General features: G+C 32.0%; 1 protein-coding gene across 1 annotated transcript; it reads left to right on the top strand.

Moving 5' to 3' along the window:
* The first annotated feature begins 11,257 nt into the window (after nucleotides 1–11,257).
* On the top strand, nucleotides 11,258–12,091 carry LOC131611065 (uncharacterized). The gene has a single exon (XM_058883191.1). It carries the CDS (start codon nucleotides 11,258–11,260, stop codon nucleotides 12,089–12,091), a length of 834 nt encoding a protein of 277 aa, XP_058739174.1.
* The last annotated feature ends 2,725 nt before the right edge of the window (nucleotides 12,092–14,816 follow it).

A 14,816-nucleotide genomic window follows, 5' to 3' on the forward strand; every position in this document is an offset into this window, starting at 1 on the left:
AAAATCTTGGACTATCATATGCAATTTTTGAAATTTATGTCCCTACTCCAAAAATGTGGTCTATCACATGCAATTTCTAGAATTTATTTAACTTATCCAAACACATGGACTAACAAATGAAATTTGTGGAATTTCTTTCCCTTCTCTAAAAACGTGGACTATAATATGCAATTTTTGGATTTTCTTACCAATCATCAAAAATATGGACTATCATATGCAGTTTTTTAAATTTATGTCCCTACTCCAAACACGTGGACTATCAAATGAAATTTGTGGAATCTCTTTCCTTTCTCTAAAAACGTGGACTATCATATGCAATTTCTGGAATTTCTTTCCCTTATCAAAAAACGTGGACTATCATTAGCACGTTCTGGAATTTCTTTCTCTTCGCCAAAAATGTGGACTATTATATGCAGTTTCTGGAATTTCTTCCAATTCTCCAAAAACATGTTCTATTATATGCAATTTTTGAAATTTCTTTTACGTTTCCGAAAACATGGCCTATCATATGCAATTTCTAGAATTTCTTACCCTTCTCCAAAAACGTGGACTATCGTATGTAATTTCTGGAATTTCTTTCCCTACTCCAAAAATGTGGACTATCATATGCATTTATTGGATTTTCTTTCTCTTCACTAAAGACGAGGACTATTATATGCAGTTTCTGGAATATATTTTCCTTCTCCTAAAATATGGTCTATTATGTGCAATTTCCAAACACGTGGGCTATCATATGAAATTTATGGAATTTCTTTCGCTTCTCCAGAAACGTGGGCTATTGCATACAATATATGGAATTTCTATTCCATCTCCAAAAACATGGTCTGTCATTTGCAATTTATGGAAATTCTTTCCCTTCACTTAAAAATGTGGACTATCATTTGCAATTTCTGAATTTCTTTCCCTTCTCCAAACACGTGGACTATCAAATGAAGTTTGTGAAATTTTTCCATTCTCTAAAAACATGGACTATCATATGCAATTTTTGGAATTTCATTCCCTTCAAAAACATGGACTATCATATGAAATTTGTGGAATTTCTTTTCCTTCTCTAAAAACGTGGACTATCATATTCAATTTCTGGAATTACTCTCCCTTATCAAAAAACATGGACAATCATATGCAATTTCAGGAATTTTTTTCTCTTCGCCAAAAATGGGAACTATTATATGCAGTTTCTGGAATTTCTTTCCCTTCTCCCAAAAAATTGTCTAATATATGCAATTTCACATATTTCTTTTACTTTTCCAAAAATGCGGACTATCACATGCAATTTTTGGATTTTCTTTCTCTTCGCCAAAAACATGGACTATTATAAGCAATTTCTCGAATATATTCCCCTTATCCTAAATCACAGTCTATTATATGCAATTTCTGAAATTTCTTTTACTTTTTCATACATGTGGACTATCTTATGAAATTTATGGAATTTCTTTCCGTTCTCCAAAAACATGGACTATCATATGCAATTTATGGAATTTCTATTCCATCTCCAAAAACATGGTCTGTCATATGCAATTTCCGGAATTTCTTTCTCTTCTCCAAAAACGTGGACTATCATATGCAATTTTTGAAATATATGTCCCTACTCTAAAAACGTAGTCTATCATATGCATTTTTTGAAATTTTTTCCCTTCTCCAAAAATGTGGTATATCATATGCAATTGATGGAATTTCTTTCCCATCTCCAAAAACGAGGTCTATCATATGCAATTTCTTGAATTTCTTTCCCATCCCCATACACGTGGGCTATCGTTTGAACTTTGTGGAATTTTTTTCCATTCCCCAAAAATTTGGTCTATCATATGGAGTTTATGGAATTTCATACCCTTCTCCAAAATCTTGGACTATCATATGCAATTTTTGAAATTTATGTCCCTACTCCAAAAATGTGGTCTATCACATGCAATTTCTAGAATTTATTTAACTTATCCAAACACATGGACTAACAAATGAAATTTGTGGAATTTCTTTCCCTTCTCTAAAAACGTGGACTATAATATGCAATTTTTGGATTTTCTTACCAATCATCAAAAATATGGACTATCATATGCAGTTTTTTAAATTTATGTCCCTACTCCAAACACGTGGACTATCAAATGAAATTTGTGGAATCTCTTTCCTTTCTCTAAAAACGTGGACTATCATATGCAATTTCTGGAATTTCTTTCCCTTATCAAAAAACGTGGACTATCATTAGCACGTTCTGGAATTTCTTTCTCTTCGCCAAAAATGTGGACTATTATATGCAGTTTCTGGAATTTCTTCCAATTCTCCAAAAACATGTTCTATTATATGCAATTTTTGAAATTTCTTTTACGTTTCCGAAAACATGGCCTATCATATGCAATTTCTAGAATTTCTTACCCTTCTCCAAAAACGTGGACTATCGTATGTAATTTCTGGAATTTCTTTCCCTACTCCAAAAATGTGGACTATCATATGCATTTATTGGATTTTCTTTCTCTTCACTAAAGACGAGGACTATTATATGCAGTTTCTGGAATATATTTTCCTTCTCCTAAAATATGGTCTATTATGTGCAATTTCCAAACACGTGGGCTATCATATGAAATTTATGGAATTTCTTTCGCTTCTCCAGAAACGTGGACTATCGCATACAATATATGGAATTTCTATTCCATCTCCAAAAACATGGTATGTCATTTGCAGTTTATGGAAATTCTTTCCCTTCACTTAAAAATGTGGACTATCATTTGCAATTTCTGAATTTCTTTCCCTTCTCTAAACACGTGGACTATCAAATGAAGTTTGTGAAATTTTTCCCTTCTCTAAAAACATGGACTATCATATGCAATTTTTGGAATTTCATTCCCTTCAAAAACATGGACTATCATATGATATTTGTGGAATTTTTTTTCCTTCTCTAAAAACGTGGACTATCATATGCAATTTCTGGAATTACTTTCCCTTATCAAAAAACATGGACAATCATATGCAATTTCAGGAATTTCTTTCTCTTCGCCAAAAACGGGAACTATTATATGCAGTTTCTGGAATTTCTTTCCCTTCTCCCAAAAAATTGTCTAATATATGCAATTTCACATATTTCTTTTACTTTTCCAAAAATGCGGACTATCACATGCAATTTTTGGATTTTCTTTCTCTTCGCCAAAAACGTGGACTATTATAAGCAATTTCTCGAATATATTTCCCTTATCCTAAATCACAGTCTATTATATGCAATTTCTGAAATTTCTTTTACTTTTTCATACATGTGGACTATCTTATGAAATTTATGGAATTTCTCTCCGTTCTCCAAAAACATGGACTATCATATGCAATTTATGGAATTTCTATTCCATCTCCAAAAACATGGTCTGTCATATGCAATTTCTGGAATTTCTTTCTCTTCTCCAAAAACGTGGACTATCATATGCTATTTTTGAAATATATTTCCCTACTCTAAAAACGTAGTCTATCATATGCATTTTTTGAAATTTTTTCCCTTCTCCAAAAATGTGGTATATCATATGCAATTGATGGAATTTCTTTCCCATCTCAAAAAACGAGGTCTATCATATGCAATTTCTTGAATTTCTTTCCCATCCCCATACACGTGGGCTATCGTTTGAACTTTGTGGAATTTTTTTCCATTCCCCAAAAATTTCGTCTATCATATGGAATTTATGGAATTTCATACCCTTCTCCAAAATCTTGGACTATCATATGCAATTTTTGAAATTTATGTCCCTACTCCAAAAATGTGGTCTATCACATGCAATTTCTAGAATTTATTTCACTTATCCAAACACATGGACTAACAAATGAAATTTGTGGAATTTCTTTCCCTTCTCTAAAAACGTGGACTATCATATGCAATTTCTGGAATTACTTTCCTGTCTCAAAAAAAATGGACAATCATATGCAATTTCAGGAATTTCTTTCTCTTCGCCAAAAACGGGAACTATTATATGCAATTTCTGGAATTTCTTTCCCTTCTCCCAAAACATTATCTAATATATGCAATTTCCCATATTTCTTATACTTTTCCAAAAATGTGGACTAGCACGTGCAATTTTTGGATTTTCTTTCTCTTTGCCAAAAACGTGGACTATTATAAGCAATTTCTCGAATATATTTCCCTTATCCTAAATCACGGTCTATTATATGCAATTTCTGGAATTTCTTTTACTTTTTCAAACATGTGGACTATCTTATGAAATTTATGGAATTTCTTTCCGTTCTCCAAAAACGTGGACTTCATATGCAATTTATGGAATTTCTATTCCATCTCCAAAAACATGGTCTGTTTTATGCAATTTCCAGAATTTCTTTACCTTCTCCACAAACGTGGACTATCATATGCAATTTTTGAAATATATGTCCCTACTCAAAAAACGTGGTCTATCATATGCATTTTTTGGAATTTCTTTTTCTTCTCCAAAAATGTGGTATATCATATGCAATTCGTGGAATTTCTTTCCCATCTCCAAAAACGTGGTCTATCATATGCAATTTCTTGAATTTCTTTCCCATCCCCATACACGTTGGCTATCTTTTGAACTTTGTGGAATTTTTTTCCATTCCCCAAAAATTTCGTCTATCATATACAATTTATGGAATTTCATACCCTTCTCCAAAATCTTGGACTATCATATGCAATTTTTAAAATTTATGTCCCTACTCCAAAAATGTGGTCTATCACATGCAATTTCTAGAATTTATGTCACTTATCCAAACACGTGGACTAACAAATGAAATTTGTGGAATTTCTTTCCTTTCTCTAAAAACGTGGATTATAATATACAATTTCTGGAATTTCTTCCCATTCATCAAAATTATGGACTATCAAGTGAAGTTTTTTAAATTTATGTCCCTACTCCAAACACCTAGACTATCAAATGAAATTTGTGGAATCTCTTTCCTTTCTCTAAAAACGTGGAATATCATATGCAATTTCTGGAATTTCTTTCCCTTATCAAAAAACGTGGACTATCATAAGCAATTTCTGGAACTTCTTTCTCTTCGCCGAAAATGTGGACTATTATATGCAGTTTCTGGAATTTCTTCCCATTCTCCTAAAACATGGTCTATTATATGCAATTTCTGAAATTTCTTTTACTTTTCCGAAAACATGGTCTATCATATGCAATTTCAAGAATTTCTTACCCTTCTCCAAAAACGTGGACTATCATAAGTAATTTCTGGAATTTCTTTCCCTACTCCAAAAATGTGGACTATCATATGCATGTTATGGATTTTCTTTCTCTTCACTAAAAACGAGTACTATTATATGCAATTTCTGAAATATATTTCCCTTTTCCTAAAATATGGTCTATTATGTGCAATTTCCAAACACGTGGGCTATCATATGAAATTTATGGAATATGTTTCGCTTCTCCAAAAATGTGGAATATCATATGAAATATATGGAATTTCTATTCCACCTCCAAAAACATGGTCTATCATTTGCAATTTATGGAAATTCTTTCCCTTCTCCAGAAAACATGGACTATCAAATGCAATTTATGAATTTCCGTCCCTTCTCAAAAAACATGGTCTATCAAATGCAATTTCTGAAATATCTTTTACTTTCCCAAACACGTGGAGTATCATATGAAATTTGGAGAATTTCTTTACCTTCTCGAAAAATATGGACTATTATAAGCAACTTCTAGAGTTTCTTTCCCTTCTCAAAAAACATGGTCTATTTTATGCAATTTCTGAAACTTCTCTCACTTTTCCAAAAACGTGGACTATCGTATGAAATTGATGGAATCTCTTTAACTTCTCCAAAAACGTGGACTATCCTTTGCAATCTTGAGGAATTTCTTTCCCTTCTTAAAAAACGTGGACTATCATCTGCAATTTATGGAATTTATTTCCCTTCTCCAAACACGTGGACTATCAAATGAAGTTTGTGAAATTTTTCCCTTCTCTAAAAACGTGGACTATCATATGCATATTCTGGAATTTCATTCCCTTCAAAAACATGGACTATCATATGAAATTTGGGGAATTTCTTTCCCTTCTCTAAAAACGTGGACTATCATATGTTATTTCTGGAATTACTTTCCCTTATCAAAAAACGTGGACAATCATATGCAATTTCAGGAATTTCTTTCTCTTTGCCAAAAACAGGAACTATTATATGCAATTTCTAGAATTTCTTTCCCTTCCCCAAAACATTTTCTAATATATGCAATTTCACATATTTCTCATACTTTTCCAAAAATGTGGACTATCACATGCAATTTTTGGATTTTCTTTCTCTTCGCCAAAAACGTGGACTATTATAAGCAATTTGTCGAATATATTTCCCAAATCCTAAATCACGGTCTATTATATGCAATTTCTGAAATTTCTTTTACTTTTTAAAACATGTAGATTATCTTATGAAATTTATGGAATTTCTTTCCCTTATCAAAAAACGTGGACTATCATTAGCAAATTCTGGAATTTCTTTCTCTTCGCCAAAAATGTGGACTATTATATGCAGTTTCTGGAATTTCTTCCAATTCTCCAAAAACATGGTCTATTATATGCAATTTTTGAAATTTCTTTTACTTTTCCGAAAACATGGCCTATCATATGCAATTTCTAGAATTTCTTACCCTTCTCCAAAAACGTGGACTATCGTATGTAATTTCTGGAATTTCATTCCCTACTCCAAAAATGTTGACTATCATATGCATGTTTTGGATTTTCATTCTCTTCACTAAAAACGAGGACTATTATATGCAGTTTCTGGAATATATTTTCCTTCTCCTAAAATATGGTCTATTATGTGCAATTTCCAAACACGTGGGCTATCATATGAAATTTATGGAATTTCTTTCGCTTCTCTAGAAACGTGGACTATCGCATACAATATATAGAATTTCTATTCCATCTCCAAAAACATGGTCTATTATATGCAATTTCTGAACATTCTCACACTTTTCCAAAAACGTGGACTATCATATGAAATTTATGGAATCTCTTTCCCTTCTCCATAAACGTGGACTATCCTATGCAATCTTGAGGAATTCCTCTCCCTTCTTAAAAAATGTGGACTATCATCTGCAATTTATGGAATTTATTTCCCTTCTCCAAATACGTGGACTATCAAATGAAGTTTGTGAAATTTTTCCCTTCTCTAAAAACATGGACTATCATATGAAATTTGTGGAATTTCTTTCCCTTCTCTAAAAACGTGGACTATCATATGCAATTTCTGGAATTACTTTCCTGTCTCAAAAAAATGGACAATCATATGCAATTTCCAGAATTTCTTTCTCTTCGCCAAAAACGGGAACTATTATATGCAATTTCTGGAATTTCTTTCCCTTCTCCCAAAACATTATCTAATATATGCAATTTCACATGTTTCTTATACTTTTCCAAAAATGTGGACTAGCACATGCAATTTTTGGATTTTCTTTCTCTTCGCCAAAAACGTGGACTATTATAAGCAATTTCTCGAATATATTTCCCTTATCCTAAATCACGGTATATTATATGCAATTTCTGGAATTTCTTTTACTTTTTCAAACATGTGGACTATCTTATGAAATTTATGGAATTTCTTTCCGTTCTCCAAAAACGTGGACTTCATATGCAATTTATGGAATTTCTATTCCATCTCCAAAAACATGGTCTGTTATATGCAATTTTCAGAATTTCTTTCCCTTCTCCAAAAACGTGGACTATCATATGCAATTTTTGAAATATATGTCCCTACTCAAAAAACGTGGTCTATCATATGCATTTTTTGGAATTTCTTTTTCTTCTCCAAAAATGTGGTATATCATATGCAATTCGTGGAATTTCTTTCCCATCTCCAAAAACGTGGTCTATCATATGCAATTTCTTGAATTTCTTTCCCATCCCCATACACGTTGGCTATCTTTTGAACTTTGTGGAATTTTTTTCCATTCCCCAAAAATTTCGTCTATCATATACAATTTATGGAATTTCATACCCTTCTCCAAAATCTTGGACTATCATATGCAATTTTTAAAATTTATGTCCCTACTCCAAAAATGTGGTCTATCACATGCAATTTCTAGAATTTATGTCACTTATCCAAACACGTGGACTATCAAATGAAATTTGTGGAATTTCTTTCCTTTCTCTAAAAACGTGGAATATCAAATGAAGTTTGTGAAATTTTTCCCTTCTCTAAAAACGTGGACTATCATATGCAATTTCTGGAATTTCATTCCCTTCAAAAACATGGACTATCATATGAAATTTGTGGAATTTCTTTCCCTTCTCTAAGAACATGGACTATCATATGCAAATTCTGGAATTACTTTCCCTTATCAAAAAACGTGGACAATCATATGCAATTTCAGGAATTTCTTTCTCTTCGCCAAAAACGGGAACTATTATATGCAATTTCTGGAATTTCTTTCCCTTCTCCCAAAACATTGTCTAATATATGCAATTTCACATATTTCTCTTACTTTTCCTAAAATGTGGACTATCACATGCAATTTTTGGATTTTCTTTCTCTTTGCCAAAAACGGGGACTATTATAAGCAATTTCTCGAATATATTTCCCCTATCCTAAATCACGGTCTATTATATGCAATTTCTGAAATTTATTTTACCTTCAAACATGTGGACTATCTTATGAAATTTATGGAATTTCTTTCCGTTCTCCAAAAACGTGGACTATCATATGCAATTTATGGAATTTCTATTCCATCTCCAAAAACATGGTCTGTCATATGCAATTTCCGCAATTTATTTCCCTTCTCCAAAAACGTGGACTATCATATGCAATTTTTGAAATATATGTCCCCACTCTAAAAACGTGGTCTATCATATGCATTTTTTGGAATTTCTTTCCCTTCTCCAAAAATGTGGTATATCATATGCAATTGATGGAATTTCTTTCCCATCTCCAAAAATGTGGTCTATCATATGCAATTTCTTGAATTTCTTTCCCATCCCCATACACGTGGGCTATTTTTTGAACTTTGTGGAATTTTTTTCCATTCCCCACAAATTTGGTCTATCATATGCAATTTACGGAATTTCATACCCTTCTCCAAAAACTTAGACTATCATATGCAATTTTTGAAATTTATGTCCCTACTCCAAAAATGTGGTCTATCACGTGCAATTTCTAAAATTTATTTCACTTATCCAAACACGTGGACTATCAAATGAAATTTGTGGAATTTCTTTCCCTTCTCTAAAAACGTGGACTATAATATGCAATTATTGGAATTTCTTTCCATTCATCAAAATTATGGACTATCATATGCAGTTTTTTAAATTTATGTCCCTACTCCAAACACGTGGACTATGAAATGAAATTTGTGGAATCTCTTTCCTTTCTCTAAAAACATGGACTATCATATGCAATTTCTGGAATTTCTTTCCCTTATCAAAAAACTTGGACTTTCATAAGCAATTTCTGGAATTACTTTCTCTTCGCCAAAAATGTGGACTATTATATGCAGTTTTTAGAATTTCTTCCCATTCTCCAAAAACATGGTCTATTATATGCAGTTTCTAAAATTTCTTGTACTTTTCCGAAAACATGGTCTAGCATATGCAATTTCTAGGATTTCTTACCCTTCTCCAAAAACGTGGACTATCATATGCATGTTATGGATTTTCTTTCTCTTCACTAAAAACGAGTACTATTATGTGCAATTTCTGGAATATATTTCCCTGCTCCTAAAATATGGACTATTATGTGCAATTTCCAAACACGTGGGCTATCATATGAAATTTATGGAATATCTTTTGCTTCTCCAAAAATGTGGACTATCATATACAATATATGGAATTTCTATTCCACCTCCAAAAACATGGTCTGTCATTTGCAATTTATGGAAATTCTTTCCCTTCTCCAAAAAACGTGGACTATCATATCCAATTTCTGAATTTCTTTCCCTTCTCAAAAAACATGATCTATCAAATGCAATTTCTAAAATATCTTTTACTTTCCCTTCCAAAAAAACGTGGACTATTATAAGCAACTTCTAGATATTCTTTCCCTTCTCCAAAAACATGGTCTATTTTATGCAATTTCTGAGACTTCTCTCACTTTTCCAAAAACGTGGACTATCATGTGAAATTTATGGAATCTCTTCCCTTCTCCATAAATGTGGACTATCCTATGCAATCTTGAGGAATTCCTTTCCCTTCTTAAAAAACATAGACTATCATCTGCAATTTATGGAATTTATTTCCCTTCTCCAAACACGTGGACTATCAAATGAAGTTTGTGAAATTTTTCCCTTCTCTAAAAACGTGGACTATCATATGCAGTTTCTGGAATTTCTTTCCCTTCAAAAACTTGGACTATCATATGAAATTTGTGGAATTTCTTTCCCTTCTCTAAAAACGTGGACTATCATATACCATTTCTGGAATTACTTTCCCTTATCAAAAAACATGGACAATCATATGCATTTTCAGGAATTTCTTTCTCTTCGCCATAAACGGGAACAATTATATGCAGTTTCTGGAATTTCTTTCCCTTCTCCCAAAACATTGTCTAATATATGCAATTTCAAATATTTCTTTTACTTTTCCAAAAATGTGGACTATCACATGCAATTTTTGGATTTTCTATCTCTTCGCCAAAAACGTGGACTATTATAAGCAATTTCTCGAATATATTTCCCTTATCCTAAATCACTGTCTATTATATGCAATTTCTGAAATTTCTTATACTTTTTCAAACATGTGGACTATCTTATGAAATTTATGGAATGAACAACTAAATAGGATTGTTGAAGAGCGAAATATTTTGGTTGAAAATAATGAAAATAAAGATAATGATGATGATGATGATGATGATGATGATGATGATGATGATGATGATGATGATGATGATGATGATGATGATGATGAAATTTTTGATGATGAAGGTTATAATAATGAAAATGAACATATCTCTGTTTTTGTTGATGAACAACATAACGAGTCTAGTCTATTGGACATTTATGATCCAAGAACATGGAATAACCATAGTAATGACTTAAGAGATGAATTACTAAGAAATGGTCCTATAAGAGATGTGCCAATTGTGAATGGTCCTAAAGATACTTTTGGTAGACATTTCTCATCATCATGTTATATCCGTTATTGTTCTAATGGAGAAGAGCAAGATAGGAATTGACTTGTTTATTCAAAAGAATTGGATAGAGTTTTCTATTTTTGCTGTAAGTTATTTGGTACAAGTAGTAAAATGAATCGCTTAGCAAATGAAGGTTTTAATGATTGGAAACATATTTATGAAAGGCTTAAATAACATGAATCAAGCAGTGCACACATATCTTTCATGAGTAAATGGATTGACTTACAAATTAGATTTAAAAAAAATATAACAATTGATAAACATCTTCAAGAGCTTTTAAGAAATGAAAAAAGGCATTGGAAAGATGTATTACTTAGGATATTTTCTGTTACTAGATATCTAGCTGAGCAAAATTTAGCATTTCGTGGAAAAAATGAGAGGATTAATGTGGAAAAAAATGGAAACTTTCTTTCTCTTGTTGAAATGATTGTTGAATGGGACCCTGTCATGCAAAAACATTTTGAACGTATTAAGAATAATGAAATTCATTACCATTATCTTAGTCATAAGATTCAAAATGAATTGATTAACATGTTAGGTAATGAAGTCAAAAGTGCAATAGTCGAAAAAATCAAAGAAGCAAAATATTTTTCTGTGATTCTTGATTGTACTCCTGATGTAAGTCATCAAGAACAAATGACTCTAATTATACGTTGTGTGGATGTTTCTACAAGTCCAATAAAAATTGAAGAGTTTTTTGTAGAATTTTTGAAAGTCTATGACACAACAGGTCAAGGATTATTTGAAGAATTAAAAAATGTATTAGAAACTCTTAGTCTAGATATTAATAATATGAAAGGACAAGGATATGATAATGGATCAAACATGAAAGGTAAACATCAAGGTGTACAAAGAAAATTATTAGATATTAACCCTAGGGCATTATACACGTCATGTGGTTGTCATAGCCTTAACTTGACACTTTGTGATATTGCAAATTCTTGTACTAAAGCTAAAGATTTTTTGGAGTGTTACAACGTATTTATACTGTATTTTCTCATTCGAAAAAACATTGGAAAATTCTTAGAGACAATGTGAAAGGTTTAACTATTAAACCATTGTCACAAACACGTTGGGAAAGTCATGTGAATAGTGTATATGCAATTAAATCTCAAACTTCAGATGTAAGAGAAGCACTACTTCAACTAGCTGAACAAGATAATGATCCCAAAATTAAGAGTGAAGCTGAATCTTTAGCAACTCATGGAATTGGAAACTTTGAATTTTTAGTAGCTATGATTATTTGGTTTGAATTGTTAACTGCTGTTAATGAAATTAGCAAAAGTTTGCAAAAAAAAGACATGTGTATTGATGTGGCTATTGAACTAGTAAAAGGTTTGATCAAGTATTTGAAAAAATATAGAGAATCTGGATTTGTAAATGCTAAGGCTAGTGCTGAAAAGATTGGAAATGAAATGGAGATTGAATGTGTGTTTATTCAAAAATGTAAAATTCGTAGAAAACAACACTATGATGAAAATCCATCTCAACCCACACAGCTGAATCTTGAGTCTGCTGAAGAGTCTTTTCGAAATCACTATTTCTTATATATTGTAGATCAAACAATTGGCTCACTTGATAGAAGATTTGAGCAGTATAGCACATATGAAAATATTTTTGGATTCTTATTTAGTATTGAAAGGCTTAGATCATTATCTGATAGTGACTTTAAAGCATGTTGTAAACATCTTGAAACTTGTTTAAAACATGACGATTCTCTTGATCTTGATGGTGAAATTTTATTTGAAGAATTGAACGTTATTAGAGAAGTTTTAACAGTTGAATCAAAATCAAGTTATATGATATTGAGTTCTTTAAATACTTTTAATTGAGTAGCTTATAGAATAATATTGGTTCTGAGCCTTAAAATCATTGGAGGAACCATCGAAGTGCTTGTAAGATTGATAAAAGGTGATCCTAAACATATAAAAAGCTTATAAAGCTTCCTAATTAATTATGAACACTCCAAATTACAATCTTCAAATTCATTCCGATCAACACGGACATTTCAAAGGGATGGATTTATTTTATAACATAAACATTGAGATTAAATTCTAGAAAGTCTGATAGTCAAAAGGGGTGGATTTCTTTTATAACATAAACAGTGAGCGTAAATTCTAGAAAGCCCCAAAAGTGACTATGGTAATTTGGAAAAGTTCAATTAAAAATAACTATGGTAATTTGGAAAAATCCAATTGTTAATTGGACTACAATCAACACAAATGGATAAACTACATAAGGATCTAGGGAAGTAGGTATTAACGCATAAAGATGATGATGACGTAGACACGTAGACTACATGAGTATGATAAGCTGCATGCACCATATTGCACCATATCATAAGCTTTAGGTAGTTAGGTAGTTTGTAACTGTTTTGCATATATAACTACTTGTAACTGACTCTTCACTTTGATCAATGCATTTTACTCAATTGCATACTATCGTCTTCTTCTTCCTTTCTCCGTCAATTGGAGGTTTGTAGTTACTTAGATGGTATTAGAGCAGGTTCGACCTGCTCTGTTTCCGCTGCATTCTGATTCGCTTTTTTTTGTTCAATGCATTGATTCTTCTACCGTTTCTTTTCCTTCCTTCATTCGTTTTCTTTGAGTCACATTTTGTTTGAGTTTCTAAGTGTAAATGACGAGAAACAACAAAGATCAACCACAAGATCAGCTTGATCCTTACTATGTTCATCCATCGGAGAATTCATCAATAGTATGCGTTACACCGGCATTATCCGGTGATAACTATCATGCTTGGTCGATGAAGATGAGACGTGCCCTAGCAATGAAGAACAAAATTCAATTTGTTGATGGATCTATTGAGATTCCAAATGAAGGTGATTTGAACTACATAGCATTGCAACAATGCAATAACTTGGTTCATACATGGATTATCAACTCGATAACGCCATCAATTGCACAAACTGTAGTGTTTACTGATAATGTTGTGGATATGTGGAACGATCTCAAGGATACATTCATGCGAGGAGATAGAATTCATGTAGCACAACTTTATCAAGAAATCTCCAATTTGAAACAAGGAAACAAGAAAGTTTCAGATTATTTCACAGAATTGAGAAGCTTGTGGGAAGAATTGGATCATTATAGGTCAATGCCAAGTTATACATGTCGCGTAGCATGTGTAACACCCCAAATTCTACCCAAAAATATCATGCGAGAAATCAGAGTATTTTAAAAACTATCAACAATGCATTTGGGATATCACATTTACTTCCTATAAACAACTCATAAACAGATACATAGCACTTTAATCTCAGAGAAGCACAAAACAACTTATAACAGCTCTTAGACAAACCAACTTCATAGTAATATGCAGCGGAATCATAACATTCGAATTTATAAACAAATCATCTTATTTAATCGGAAACAACTTCAAACATCATAGTACTTCTCATTATCCAATTTGGAACTCAACAACTAAAACATGAACAACATAGAAACAACAATATAGACAACCCCCAAGTGCTACGTATCAGAGCGACACACCAACCAGACACGGTGAATCTACAAACTTCCACAGCTATACTTGAGTACCTGCCCATTTCCCATGGTAGGGGAAACATCAGCAGAAGGGGTGAGATATCAAACATTATAAAGGAAAGTATGATAATACATATAGCAAAGATAAAATCATACACAATTCACCACTTCTCAATATAAGCAATTTGCATCACAACAATAATGTTAACTATCGACTATAACAATGTATTCAATTTTACAAGTATGTCATTCAAGCACAT

The sequence above is a fragment of the Vicia villosa genome, linkage group LG6, assembly GCF_029867415.1.
Source record: "Vicia villosa cultivar HV-30 ecotype Madison, WI linkage group LG6, Vvil1.0, whole genome shotgun sequence".
NCBI classification, from domain to species: domain Eukaryota; kingdom Viridiplantae; phylum Streptophyta; class Magnoliopsida; order Fabales; family Fabaceae; genus Vicia; species Vicia villosa.